The following is a 14769-nucleotide window of genomic DNA, read 5'->3' as shown; positions in this document are numbered from 1 at the left end:
TCTGTGTGGTCTTTTTAGTTGCCTACAAAACACATGTTTAGTAAAGTTCTATTAATATGAACTCAATTTGCCAATGGTCATGTCAGTAGCCTCTTATGATACCCAGTATGACTAACAACATGGAATCTTCCCAAATAACTTTACTTCTTGATTTAAACTCCTTTTCTCTGTGTCTCTCTGTTTCTCCATCCCTTTGTCATTGTTCTCTTTCTTTCTTGGCTGAATTACCATTAAGATTTATCTATGTGCAGAATATAAACATTAAGAAATCACCTTACAAAGTTCTACCCAGGATACAAAACCTGGAGCATCTTTCCAGCAAGTTTAAGGTTTTTATTATGGTCAAATAAGTATCCTAACATGTGCCATTATAGTATAATGTTTACAAAGTGGCCCTAAATATTTTAGTTCATTTTCTGAAAAGAAAACATTGAATATGAAACTCTAAACTGATTTTAACAAAACATTTCTATTGGAGTTTTTCACATCTCTATTTTTCAGAATATATGTTTTTAATTATGAGTTTATAACTCAGCTTCTACAAGTCATTCAGCATGACATATGTATATTAGCATTTAATTAGTTTCCATTGGCCGTTCTGTGGACCTTTAATCACTAAACAGTTCAATGGTATGAAAATATTAAACAAATCTCTGTTTGCATTGGTTGATTTCTTGGCAGGTGATTCAATGTTAGCAGCATCCACAAGGTCTAAAGACCTATGTTGAGATTTGTATAAGTCATGAAGTACCTAGGTCTAGATTATAGTACAGAATCTCTGTTAATCCTGGTTTATTCTATATTCTATGATTTAGTATTAAATAATACTTTTAGAATAAACTGTATTCTTTTAACAATTTCATATATGTGTATGATTTATTAGACTCCTCAGACTCTCAAAGCCTTATATCTTTGTTAATATTAAAAAAATAAAAATAGAGAAGAAGGAAAAGAACATCAAGAAATCTGATTTTTATAGCTTTTGATCTTAAGATTTTTTTTGAACTATTTTTTTTTTACTGGTTCAATGTTTTCAGGTTCTGGCCATGCATTTCATTAAAAGAGGCAAATCCTTAACTCAGGTTCTAATAAATCTAGCTGCCTGACCACCTCAGCTTCTCCTGGGCTCCTTCAAGACTGATGATGCCTCACTACAGTTGAGGAAATCAGAGGTAGTTTACCTTGAGAGCTGTTAATTGGTTTGTTTTGCTAAGTTGCTGCAGTGTTTCAGGGGTCTCTGCAATATCAGGTGTCAAAACGGTTGTATTTCTTCCTCTCATCTGTAAGTGTGGTCTGGAGATTGAAGTGGTTGCAGTCAGGCTGCTTGTTGTTTTCAGTAGTTTCCTATGGAGTAAGATGATAGTTCTCATATTATCAAATATGAAAGGAAGTAGTAGCCAATGTTCTCCATTACCTGTGCATCAAAGGGGCCTCACGAGATTTTTGTCACTTTCCAGGCAACTCTTGGGTCTGAATACTCAGTTTTCTTTAAAAATGCTTCTCACTATAGGAAGAGACAAAAGATGAATGGAATAAACAGAAATTAGCAGAGTTGCCTAAGCCTTTTGCTGACAAACCTGAATGTTTCTTGGGTCAGTTGTAAGCCAGGACCTTATATATGAAGAAGCTACTTACATTGTCTTCTCATCCCATGGCCTTCTCTCTGCTTTTCTCTGCATCGATTCAGAAAGGCTCATTTCCTAATTTTAAAAGTCTCCTTTGGAAATATTGTTCTAATATACAGTAAACTAAATAAACCTCTTGGGTGAGTTTTGGCTTGCTTTTCCTGAGATTTTTCTATCATTTAATGAGATTTAAGACATTAGGTGTATTCAACTTTGACATTTAGGATTCATCTCCCATAGGCTCAAAGGTACAGAGGTCATAGTGATTTTACTACCTGGGTTTCAAAGAGTATTGTTTAATTCTAGATGAAATATTGAAAGTCCATTTAAAAATTTTTTAATTATTTTTTTCACATTTTGACCTTATTCTTTCCCTTCCCCCAACTCCTTTCTACCTCATTACCCACTAAACTTCATGATTCATGTTCTTGCTCTCTCCAAACCACTTCCACAAAACAAACAAACAAAACAAAGCAACAACAAAAACAAAACAAAAATTAAATCAAAAATACAAGACAAAAAACATTAGAAGACATTAAACATGGAGAAATAAAACTGGTGCCCAACTAGAATCTTGACCCCCTAATGGCTAGTGTTCATGGCACTAAAACGTACTTTGTATTGGAGGGGGAAACTAATCATCAATGTAAGCATACACTAGCTTTAAAGCATGTGGACCCTTTTTGTCCTGCACCTTCTGCTGGAGCAGACCATCCACTTGTCTGCTCTTCTGCAGAACCCACAGACTGTAGGCCTCCCAGGAGATCTGCTGCATGAGGGCAATAGGTAAGACACCCTTCCAAACAACCACAGCATTCAGGAACCCCAAAGAGTCCATCTAACTCAGGACCAATCCCACCTCTCCCCTGCTCTAACTACAACCCTTTACCTGAGACTGCACCTTTCACTGGGGCACATCATTAGCTTGTCTGTTCCTCTAAAGAACCCACAGTCTGAAGGCCTCCCAGAAGATTAGTTGTGGCCAGAGCAACAGATCACCAGCTTGCATGCCCCTATGAAGACCTTACCATCTGAAGTAATCCCAGGAGGTCTATTATAGTGAAGGCCACAGGTTTCTCAGGAGACCTGCAGCATCCCAGGGACATGTAAGGCAGGATTCAGACAGAAACTTCAAGGCCAGGTAGCACCAGAGATAACCAGATGACTGGTGACAGGCAAGGATAAGACCATAAGTAACAGAAGCCAATATTCTTTGGCATCATCAGAACTCAGTTCTCCCACCACAGTTAGCCCTGGACACCCCCAACACACCTAAAAACCCTAATGTTGACCTAAAGTCCTATCTCATGAGGATAATTGAGTCCTTTAAGGAGGTGATAAATAACTTACTGAAAGAAATACAGGGTTCTCTATGCTTTGGAAGAAGAAAAAGCCACCGGTCACGTGAGATCTTGATTGGAGTGGCCATAATGCCAGAGATTAGAAACACAACTAAGCTGAGGCCAGATTTGAGGTGCTGAACTAGGACTAAAGGTAACTGAGCAACTAAAGTTGAGGGCAAATTTAGAGGTATTGAGTTGAGAGTGAAAAGAAGGCATCAATAGCTGAAGAAGGCTTAGAACAGCCTGGCCATTGAGAGCAATGTGAAAGACTAAGAAGCACACATTTGCAAGAATTATCCTTGTCTAACATTGTCATGGGACTCACTCTGACAGTTCAAACAGGCTGGAATGCTGAATGGCACCCAATGAAAAATACCTGACTGGAGTCTGAAAAGCTACTTGACCAGTCTGGTTAAATTAAACTACAGAAAAAAGAAAAGCTTCCTCATTCATTGAAATAGCCCCAGTAAAGAACTAATGAGTTCTGGAGAGGAAGGTTGAAGGCATACTTCTAGATGGAGGTAGCAATCTCTAACACATCTTGCAGTAAAGATGCTGACAATATCTCCAAACCTAAACACTGATACTAAGGAAATTTGACTAGAAAGTTCAAACAGGCAAGAAAGACTGTGCTAAAAACGATTGCAATGGGAGTAGAATGCCGGACTCATTTTTCCTGAAGCAAAAGTTAAGAACGTATTTAAGCATCAGGATGAATATTGAAAAAATATTAGTAGATTCTGGGGATAAGTTAGTTCATGAGATAAGTTGAATGTGTCATTTTGAGTTTGCCAGCATTTGGCTACGGTGTCTATACTGGCTGGTTTTGAGTCAATGTAGCACAAGCTGGAGTTATCACGGAGAAAGGAGACTCAGATGAGGAAATGCCTCCATGAGATCCAGCTGTAAGGCATTTTCCCAACTAGTGATCAAAGTGGATAGGGTCAAGTCCATTGTGGGTGGTGCCATCCCTGTGCTGGTAGACCCGGGTTTTATATGAAAGCAGGCTGAGCAACCACGGGAAGCAAGCTAGTAAGTAACATTTCTCCATGGCCTTTGCATCAGCTCCTGCTTCCTGACCTGCTTGAGTTCCAGTCCTGACTTTCTTTTGTGGTGAACAACAACGTAGAAAGTATAAGCTGAATAAACACCCCCCCCAAAGAAATACAGGAAAACACAAGTAAACAGGTAGAAGCAATTAAAAAGAAAACAAATTCCTTTTAAAAAATACAGGAAAACACAACCAAACAGGTGAAGAAACTGTATAACGTGGTTTAAGACCTAAAAATGGAAATAGAAACAATAATTAAAACACAATTGGAGGCAACCCTGGAAATGGAAAATCTAAAATAGAGGTCAGGAACTGCAGATGCAAGCATCAACAACAGAATAAAAGAGATAGAAGAGAAAATCTAAGGCATAGAAGATACATTAGAAAAAATTGACACAATGGTTAAAGAAAATTTAAAACAGAAAACAGGTCCTAATCCCAAACTTCCAGAAAATCCAGGACACAATGAAAAGACCAAAGTTAAGAATAATAGAAATAAAAAAGAGCAATGATTTCCATCTCAAAGGACCTGAAAATGTCTTCAACAAAGTCATAGAAAAAACTTCCTTAGCCTAAAGAAAAAGATGGCCATAAATATACAAAAAGCCAATTTAACACCAAATTGATTTGATCAGAAAAGAAAATCTCCTGGTCACATAATAATCAAAACACTAAGTACACAGAACAATGAAAGAGTATTAAAAGCTGTAATGGAAAACGACCACATAAAATATAAAGGCAGACTCAGAATTACATTAGACTTTTCAACAGAGACCCTAAAAGCCAGATGAGACTGAACAGAGGTCATGTGGACCCTAAGAAAACACAAATAATAGCCTAGGATACTATACACTGCAAAACCCTCAATCATCATGCATGGAGAAACCAAAATGTTTTACAACAAAACCAAATTCAAACAATGTCAATCTACCAATCCAGGCCTACTGAGGATTCTAGAAGAAAAACTCTAACATAAGCATGGTATCTAAACCAAAGTAAAAACAAGATATTAATCATCTAACAACAAAGCCAATAGGACAGAATCACATGTACATAATGTCACCTACACAACAAAAATAAGAGAAACTAACAATAATCTGTCTTTAGAATCTCTCAATATCAAGACCCAATTGCTCTATAAAGACATAAGCTAACAGATAGGATACCAAAGCAGGATACAGCATTTTGCTGCACACAAAACCAAACCAAACCAAACCACACCAAACCAAACCAAAACAAAACAAAAAACCCCCAAAACTTAACAAACCTCCACACACCTCAATAACAAAGACAGTCACTACCTTAGAGTAAACAACTGGAAAAAGTCTTCCAAGCAAACAGTCTTAATAAGAAATAGGAGTTGCCATCCTAATATCCAATAAAATAGACTATCAACCAAAAGTCATCAAGCAAGATGAGGATGGACATTTCATATTTATCAAAATAAAAATCCACCCCTCCAAAATAGTCTTAATTCTCAACATCTATGCCCCAAATGCAAGGGCACCCACATTTAGAAAAGAAACTCTACCTAAAGTTCAAAACACACATTGAACCACACATAATAATGGTGGGAGACTTTAGCACCCCACTCTCAGAACTAATGGACAGGTAATTGAAACAGAAACTAAATGGGGACACAGGAAAACTAATAGAAATTATGAACCAAATGGATTTAACAGATATATACAGAGCATTTCATCCTGAAACAAGAGTTTACCTTCTTCTCAGTACTTCATGGTACCTTTTCCAAAACTGACCACATAATCAGTCACAAAACAAGGCTCAATAGATGCAAGAAGATGGAAATAATCTCATGCATCCTACTAGATCACTACAGACTAAGGCTAGCCTTCAATAACAACAAAAATAACAGAAAACACACATGCCCATAGAAATTGAACAACTCTACTAAATGATAACTTGTTCAGGAAAGAAATAAAGAAAAAAATTAAAGACACTCTGAAACTCAATGCTAATGAAGACACAGCATACCCAAACTTATACTACACACTGAAAACAGTATCAATTGTAAAATTCACAGTACTAAGTGCTCTCCTTAAGAAATTGGAGAGATCCTACACTTAATCTCCTATATTAACAGCATACCTGAGAGCTCTAGAAGAAAAAAAAAGCAAATATACCAAGAGAAATAGAGGGCAGACAATAATCAAACTCAGGGCTGATATCAATCAAATAGAAACTAAGAAAACTATAAAAAAAAAAAAAAAAAAAAAAACCCAAAGCTGTTTTTTTCTTAGAACTTCATTAAAAAAAGAGGTACATGTACAGAATTTTAAAAGCATTTTTATAAAACTATACGACTATATTCTTGTCAGTACTTGAATTTTTTAAAGATTTGATAGTATGCATTGAAACCTTACTAGTTATAATAAGCAAGAAACAACTCACAGATCATATGAAGCTCAAAAAATGAAAAGACAAAAAAATGAAAGCCTCAGTTCTTCTTAGAAAAAACAAGCAGGCAAGCAAGCAAGCAAACAAACAAACCGATAAGTGTATAGCACTCTCAGTGTGGGGGTACACGTAGACCTTAAATCATTAATAACTCAAGAGCTAAAAAGATAGCCTTTGTCAAAAGCTGTTTTTTTTTTTTTTAAGAAAATTAACAAGATAGTAAGCCTGTAGCCAAATAATTAAAGGTCCCAGAGACAGTATCCAAATTAACAAATCAGAAATGAAAAGGAAGGTATAACAACAGAAACTGGGGATTTTTAAAAAAATCACCATCCATGAACTCATTTTTAATAGCTGAGTAGTACTCCATTGTATACATGTACCACAATTTCTGTATCCATTCCTCTGTTGAAGGACAACTGGGTTCTTTCCAGAATTTGGCTATTATAAATAAGGCTGCTATGAACATGGTAGAGCATGTGTCTACATTATATGTTGGAGCATCTTTGAAGTATATGCCCAGGGGTGGAATAGCTGAGTCTTCAGCTAGTACTATGTCCAATTTTCTGAGAAACCACCAGACTGATTTCCAGAGTGGTTGTACTAGTTTACAACCCCACTAAAAGTGGAGGAGTGTTCCTCTTTCTCTGCATCCTCACCAGCATCTGCTGTCATCTGAATTTTTGATCTTAGCCATTCTGAACGGTGTGAGATAGAATCTCAGGGTTGTTTTGATTTGCATTTCCCTGATGACTAAGGATGTCAAGCACTTCCTTAGAAGCTTCTCAGCCACTCAATATTCCTCAATTGAGAACTTTTTGCTTAGCTCTGTACCCCATTTTTTAATAGGATTGTTTGATTCTCTGGTGTCTGACTTCTTGAGTTCTTTGTATACCTTGGATATTAGGCCTCTGTCTGATGTGGGGTTGGTAAAGATCTTTTCCCACTCTGTTGGCTGTCGTTTTGTTTTCTTGACAGTGTCCTTAGCCTTACAGAAACTTTGCAATCTCATTAAGTCCCATTTGTTGATCCTTGACCTTAGAGCACAAGTCATTGGTGTTCTGTTCAGGAAATTTTACTCTGTGCCTATGTGTTATAAGGTTTTCCCTACTTTCTCTTCTAATAGTTTCAGTGTACCTGGTTTAATGTGGAGATCTTTGATCCACTTGCAGTTGAGCTTTGTCCAAGGAGATAAGAAAGGGTCTATTTTCATTCTTCTGCATGCTGAGTGCCAGTTGGACCAACACCATTTGTTGAAGAGGCTGTCCTTTCTAAACAGAATTCTTAACAAAGGACTCTTGAATGGCTGAAAAGCACTTTAAAATGTTCAAATTCCTAAGTCATCAGGGAAATGTAAATCAAAACTACTCTGAGATTCAATCTTATAACAATCAGAATGGCTAAGATAAACTCAAGTGATTACATATCCTGGCAAGTATGTGGAGCAATAGGAACCCCACATTATTTCTGGTGTGAGTGCAAACGTTGTACAAATTTGGCAGTTCCCCGAAAACTTGAGAATAGTTCTACTTCAAAACTCAGTTATATTGGTCCTGTACATATATTTAAGAAATGCTCCAGAATTCCACAAAGACACTTGCTCAAAAATGTTCATAGCAACTTTATTGTCAATAGCTCAAAACTGGAAACAATCTAGATTTCCTCAACTGAAGAATAGATAAAAAAATATATGGCACATCTACACTGAAGTGAAAGTTTCTGATTGGATTATGTGATGCAATTTTAAGTGCTGTTCTAAGACAGATTTATGTGGTATTTTGCTGAGGCAAGACCTATGGCAGGACATGTGATGTTTAGAAAGAATATAAATAGAACCCATTGGACAGTGAATGCATGCTTGGCTAACTTGCTTTGAAATCCTTCCTTGTCTCATGTCTCCTGATCTTTGTTTCTTTGCTGAGAGAAGTACAGTAGAGAACTCTTGGTATTCAAGCTGGTCCTCCTGGCTCCTGCTGACTCCTGATGATTTGGCAGAAGCCAGACAGTTTCTGCTGAGTCATGCCACTGCTGCTGATTCAAGCTTGTTATCCTGACACTACTGAACTGGAATGCTGGAATCAGGACAAAAGGAGATTGGAATCACTCCAAGGAACTACACTGTCAACATTCACTATTAATGATACTCTGTTATGCTTGCAGACAGGAGCATATTGTCTTCTGAGAGGCTCCATCCAGCAGCTGTCTTAGACAGATTCAGAAATCCACAGCTAAACAGTGACTGGGTCTTGGGGACTCTACTGAGAGAGTTGAAAAATGGATTTCAGTCTTGGAATGAATGGGAACTCCATAGAAAGACCAGGAGTGTCAACTAACCTACAATTTTGGGGATCTCAGAGACTGAACCACCAACCAAAGAGAATACACAAGCTGGAATTTTGCTGCCCACATATGTAGCAGATGCACAGCTTAGTCTTCATGTGGGTCCTGCAGAACTAGAGGCTCGTGACCCCTAGGGTTGAATTAGGGAAAAACTGGAAGAAGCTGAGAAGGAGGATGAACCTATGGGAAGACCAACTGTATCAACTAACCTGGACTCCTGAGATCTCTCAGGCACTGAGCCACCAAACAGAGAGCAAGCATCAGATGATATGAGGTCCCTGACACATATACAGCAGAGGACTACCTGGTCTGGCCTCAATGGGAGAAGATGCAGATGACCCTCCATAGACGTGAGGTTCCAGGGAGTAGGGAAGCATGGTGGGGTAAGTGTGAGGGGGTGGTGACATCCTTTTGGGGACAGGGGTGAGGAGGATGTATGAGATATAGAATAGTCAGAGGGCAGGCTGGTCAGGTTATAAAGACTGGACTACAAAAATGATTAACTTTATGGTCTGATCTTGTGCCCTTGGGCATTAGCCCTACATTCATTCCCACAACACTCAGAGGAAGCCCAACTTCCAGGTACTCTAACATGCCCAGGATGACAGGTAAGGAGGCCACAACATCTGCCCAAGCACCTAGAGTAAATTGGTCCCCCAGGATCCAGTGAAGCAGGAACCTCTGCCCGGCTAGTGGAAGAGATTTCTTCCCATCTGAACCTGTGCCCTGAGCAGACCTTGGGCCCTGGTCCCACACCCATTGTCACAACACTCAGAGGAAGCCTGACTCCCAGGAACTCTAACATTCACAAGATAACAGAACACAGGATCACAGAGGAGCTCAACTCCCAGATCAAACACATCTAGGTACACTGGAGCTCTGACACACTTAAGATTACAGTTTAGGTCACAACATCTTTTCCAACACTAAGTATAACTGGGACCATGCCCAGGAACCAGGAAAACACAAACCCCAGCCTAGACAGAGGCAGAGGTTCCCTCCATCTTGTACCTATGCCCAGAGCAAACCCAGGGCTCTGGTTCCAAACCCATTACTGCAACACCCAAAGAAAACTTGACTCCTAGGAGCTCTGACACAACAGAAACTCACGAACATGGTCACACAAGGATTTCAGGATCCCAGAGGCAGTTTGACTACCAGGAGCTCTGACACACCCAGGATCTCAGAATCACAGTATCAAAGAAGCACAGGATCACAGGGACAGCTGGATCTGAGGAGTTCGGACCCAACTAGGATCAAAAGAGAGGCAGGCTCCAGTCAGAGACAGCAAGGTCAGGTAGGTAGCAGTAAGTGATAACCAGGTGGCAAGAGGCAAGCACAAGAACATAAACAACAGAAAACAAGGCTACCATCAGAACCCAGGTATCTTACTACAGCAAGTCATAGATACCCCCACCATACCTGAAAAGCAAGAATTCGATTTAAAATCACATTTAATAATAATGATAGAGGACTTTAGGGAGGACACAAATAACTTCCTTAGTCATCATGAAATGCAAATCAAAACAACCCTGGGATTCTACCTCACACTAGTCAGAATGCTAAGATCAAAAACTCAGGAGACAGCAGATTTTTATTTCGGATGTGGAGAAAAAGGAACACTCCTTCATTGTTGGTGGGATTACAAGCTGGTACATCCTGTATGGAAATTATTTTGGTTGTTCCCCAGAAAATTGGACATAGTAATACCTGAGGACCTAGCTCTACCACTACTGGACATATATCCAAAAGATGCTCCAACATATAACAAGGACACATGCTCCATTATGTACATAAGAGCCTTATTTATAAAATGGCCATAAGCTGGAAAGAACTCAGATATTCTTTAACAGAGTAATGAATACAGAAAATGTGGTACATTTAAACAATGGAGTACTACTCAGCTATTAAAAACAATGACCTCATGAAATTCTTAGACCAATGGATGGAACTAGACACCATCATTCTGTGTGAGGTAACCATATCACGAAAGCACACACATGGTATGCACTCACTGATAAGTGGATATTAGCCCAAAAGCTCGGATTACACAAGATACAATTCACAGACCAAATTAAGCTAAAGAAATTAGAAAACCAAAGAGTGGATGGTTAACTCCTTCTTAGAAAAGGGAATAAAATATTCACAGGAGAAAAAAGAGACAAAGTGGCAGCAGAGACTGAAGAAAGGTCATTTAGAGACTGTACCACCCAGGGATCTATTCCATATCCAGTCACCAAACCCAGACAATATTGTGGATGCCAAGAAGTACATGTTGACAGAAGCCTGATATAGCTGTCTCCTGAGAGGCTTTGCCAGAGCCTGAGAAAGACAGAGTCAGATGCTCTCAATTAATGAGAACAGGGTCCCCAATGGAGGAGTTAGAAAAAGAACGGAAGGAGCTGAAGAAGTTTTCAACCCCACAGGGGATGAGGGGGACAATATCAACCAATGAAATCCCTCAGAGCTCCCAGAGACCAACCAAGCCACCAACCAAAGGTTAAGCATGGAGGGACCCATGGCTCCAGCTGCATATGTAGCAGAGGATATGTTTATTGGACATCAAGGAGAGGAGAGGCCCTTGACCCTGTGAAGGGTCAATGCCCCAGTGTAGTAGAATGGCAGGGCAGGGAGGTGGGAAGGGGTGGGTAAGTGGGTGTGGGCACACTCTCACAGCGGCAGGGGTAGGGGGATAGGATAGAGGGATTTCAGATGGGAAACTAAGAAAGGGGATAACATTTGAAATGAAAATAAAGAAAATATCCAATAAAAATAAAACCTTAAATGTGGTTATCTCATAATGAAACTAGTAAGAGTTCTCTCATAAGCCTTATGATCTGACTAGCCAGAGATTGTTGGTCCCAATATATGTGCCAGATATTAAATACTTTTATTAGATATCAGAGGCTAACAAATTAAAAAGCCCAGTGCTAGGAATGGATTATCTGTATTGAAGTTCTTTGCCAGTGAGGCCCCATAAAGCTGCATATATTGGTTGTTATTGCCATTGGACTTGGTTATCATACTGAACTTGATGGCAACACTTGGTTACTGAAGACACCACATGCTTGGACTCCTAACAGATGTATCAGACTCTGTTACCTGCATTTGGATCCATTTCCCCTAATTTGGCTACCTTGCCTAGCCACAATGGACGAAGATGCACCTAATCCTATTGCAACTTGATATGTATGCTAAGATGGATTGATATCTACGGGAGTCCTCCTTTTTTCTGAGCCTTTTCTGAGAAGAACAGTTGGAAGGAATTACAGCAGGGAGGTAAGGTGAGAGGGAGGTATGGGAGGACAGGAGGGAGGAGGGAATGATGTGATCAAGATGTAGTAAAAATAAATAAATTAAATAATTTGAAAAAACAACCCAACATGCTTGGATCATAGAAAATGGAGATATCATTCTGGTATTGACCTGAACTGGAAGCTTCTTTATTGTCTAGGCAAAATGGTGAATAGAAGGAAAGAAGGAAAGGAATTATCTGTCACAACCTATTTTAGACCTTGTGAGGTATGATTATGACCCATCTGGTAAGATGTGATCACTTGTGCAGTAGTGGTATGAAAGTAATGGGATTAAGCAAAAACTTTTGGATTGGATTTAACTCTCCCTCCACAAAATTCATCACATATCTGGCACAGTTATTGTGATCAAGAATCTACCTAGACAGCTCACAGTATGTATGAGGGAAACCTACTACTATGACTCTGCTGAAGAGAGTATCATTAAAATGACTTATCCTTCTGTCCACAGACCATTTCATTCCTCTAGAATCATCAGAGAAGCTTCTCTTTTTTTTGCAACAGATGGCAATTAACACAAAGACCCACAATTTTCCAAGGTACAGAGAATAGGAGACTATGAAATGGTCAACTCCAAGTGGGCCATGTATATCACACTTTTTCCACCAAAGCCTCAAACATCATTGTGGAAATGTAGGTAGAAAAATTGTAGAAGGGAGAGGTGGTAGATGATTATAAAGAAACAATGCTCTTCAGAAACAGCAGTACAGCTGCACATATGAACTGATAGTGGTTATGACCGCATGCCCAAGACCTGTGCAGGACCATATGAGATAAAATCCCAGCAATAAGAGTGGTCATTTTTAATAGCAAACAAACAAACAAGCAAGCAAACAAATGCCCCAAACCAGCTAATTATTTTACAAAAGCATGTAAAGTTAAATACTACCACTTAAAACTTCAATGAAATTTTGGCTTTAAGACTGTTAAAATTTATGATGTAATTATAATATTCTAGATAATAATCAAAATAGTTCCTTACTGTAAGTCTTTATATGTATTGTATAATCAGTTCTCACAACAATGCTATTAAATAGGTGTTTTTTTAGAGGGAATTTATAACTTAAAGACTTGCCTCATAAAGGCTATGTACATATTCTAACATACGCATTACATTAAAAGTACACTGAAATTCCAACCCACAGACTCTAACAGCAGACCTGAATCTCTAACAGCATTTAAATGCACATAGAAGTTGTCTCTCAGAAATTATTTTATAAAATATCTTATAAAGGCCAAAAAGTACTTAATAAGGATGATTTTATTACCACATCTGTAAATAAACAGATATACTTTTACTAGCTTGGTTTTTCCAGCACTCATAGCTGAAATCAGACTTTAAGGTGGAAGTAAGTTTAGAAGGTAGCTATGAGAAAGAACTACCTAGAAAGTGGATTGTGCTGGGTGCAACCGTCTTCCAAAAATTCTTAAAACCCCTGTGACCTCCTTATTTCTCAGACTGTAGATGAGAGGATTCAGAGCTGGTGTGACAACAGTATAGAAAATAGAGAGGATATTGTCTTGTTTGGGACTGTGGAACTGACTGGGAAGGACATACATGAGTGAAGACCCCCCATACCACATCTCAACCACAATCAGATGAGAAGAACAGGTGACAAGGGCTTTCTTCCTGCCCTCATTTGAAGGCATGTGAAGTACAGTGAACAAAATTCGTATATAGGAGGCTAGAATAACAACAAGAGGAAGAATCAGCACAGAAACACCTGCCATATAAACCATCAGCTCATATGTGGAGGTGTCTGCACAGGCCAGCTTCAGCAATGGAGGGATCTCACAGAACAGGTGTCTGATCTGCCTGGATTTACAGAAGGGATAATGCATAGTGTAGATGGTAAATACTAGGGCTATCACTGATGCCAGGACCCACGTAGTACCTACTGTGAACCAGCAGACACTTGGCCTCATGATGATCATGTAATTTAGAGGATGACAAATGGCTACATACCTGTCATAGGCCATAAAGGCCAGAAGGAGGTCCTCTGCACTACCCAGAGCCAGTTCTAGAAACATCTGAAAGGCACAACCTTCAAAGGAGATGGTGTTGTCTTTGAGCAGAAAATCCATGACAGCCTTAGGAGTAATGACTGAGGTCAGGAGGAGGTCCATGAGAGAGAGCTGCCAGAGCAGAAAGTACATGGGGATGTGGAGCCGGGTATCCATAGTGATGATCAGGAGCAGCACTCCATTGCTGGTTATAGCCAACATGTACAGGGCTGTGATTGTGGCACAGAGCAGTTCAGGAGAGCCACTGTCATCCAGAATCCCCACCAAGATGAAGCCATTGCCCGTGGTCGAGTTCCAAAACTCCATTTTGAGTGATATCTTTAGTTGCCTAGAATTAGAGAAGTCAATTGAACTTAATCGCTAGAGAACTAGCTTTTATGTTATCACATTAATATTCCAATAAAATGTTATTTTTTATGTTTTAATAAATTTGCTTGCTGATATCGAAATTTGGCCTTGAATTGTATCTTGGTATTTTAACAAATGTTCTGAAGATGGGTATTGAGATTACTCATGGAAAGGAGGTATTCAAACTAAACTATATTTTTCTTCAAATGCAGAACATGTGTCCAAGTTCAGCCATACATTGATGTGCTGTTACAGGAATGCACAAGACTTAATACAACAGCAGGACTCAAGGACGCAGGACATCA

At 39.1% G+C, this 14769-nt stretch overlaps 1 protein-coding gene across 1 annotated transcript; it reads right to left on the bottom strand.

Moving 5' to 3' along the window:
• Nucleotides 1-13474: 13474 nt before the first annotated feature.
• Nucleotides 13475-14422, bottom strand: LOC308415635 (olfactory receptor 2AG1-like; the record flags this gene model as incomplete). Its single annotated transcript, XM_080910682.1, has 1 exon — nt 13475-14422. One exon carries the CDS (start codon nt 14420-14422, stop codon nt 13475-13477), a length of 948 nt encoding a protein of 315 aa, XP_080766808.1.
• Nucleotides 14423-14769: the final 347 nt, after the last annotated feature.

The sequence above is a fragment of the Micromys minutus genome (genome assembly GCF_963924665.1).
Source record: "Micromys minutus genome assembly, chromosome: 2".
NCBI classification, from domain to species: Eukaryota; Metazoa; Chordata; class Mammalia; order Rodentia; family Muridae; genus Micromys; species Micromys minutus.
Note: the sequence above shows the minus strand (reverse complement) of the source record. Positions and strands in the feature narration are given on the sequence as shown.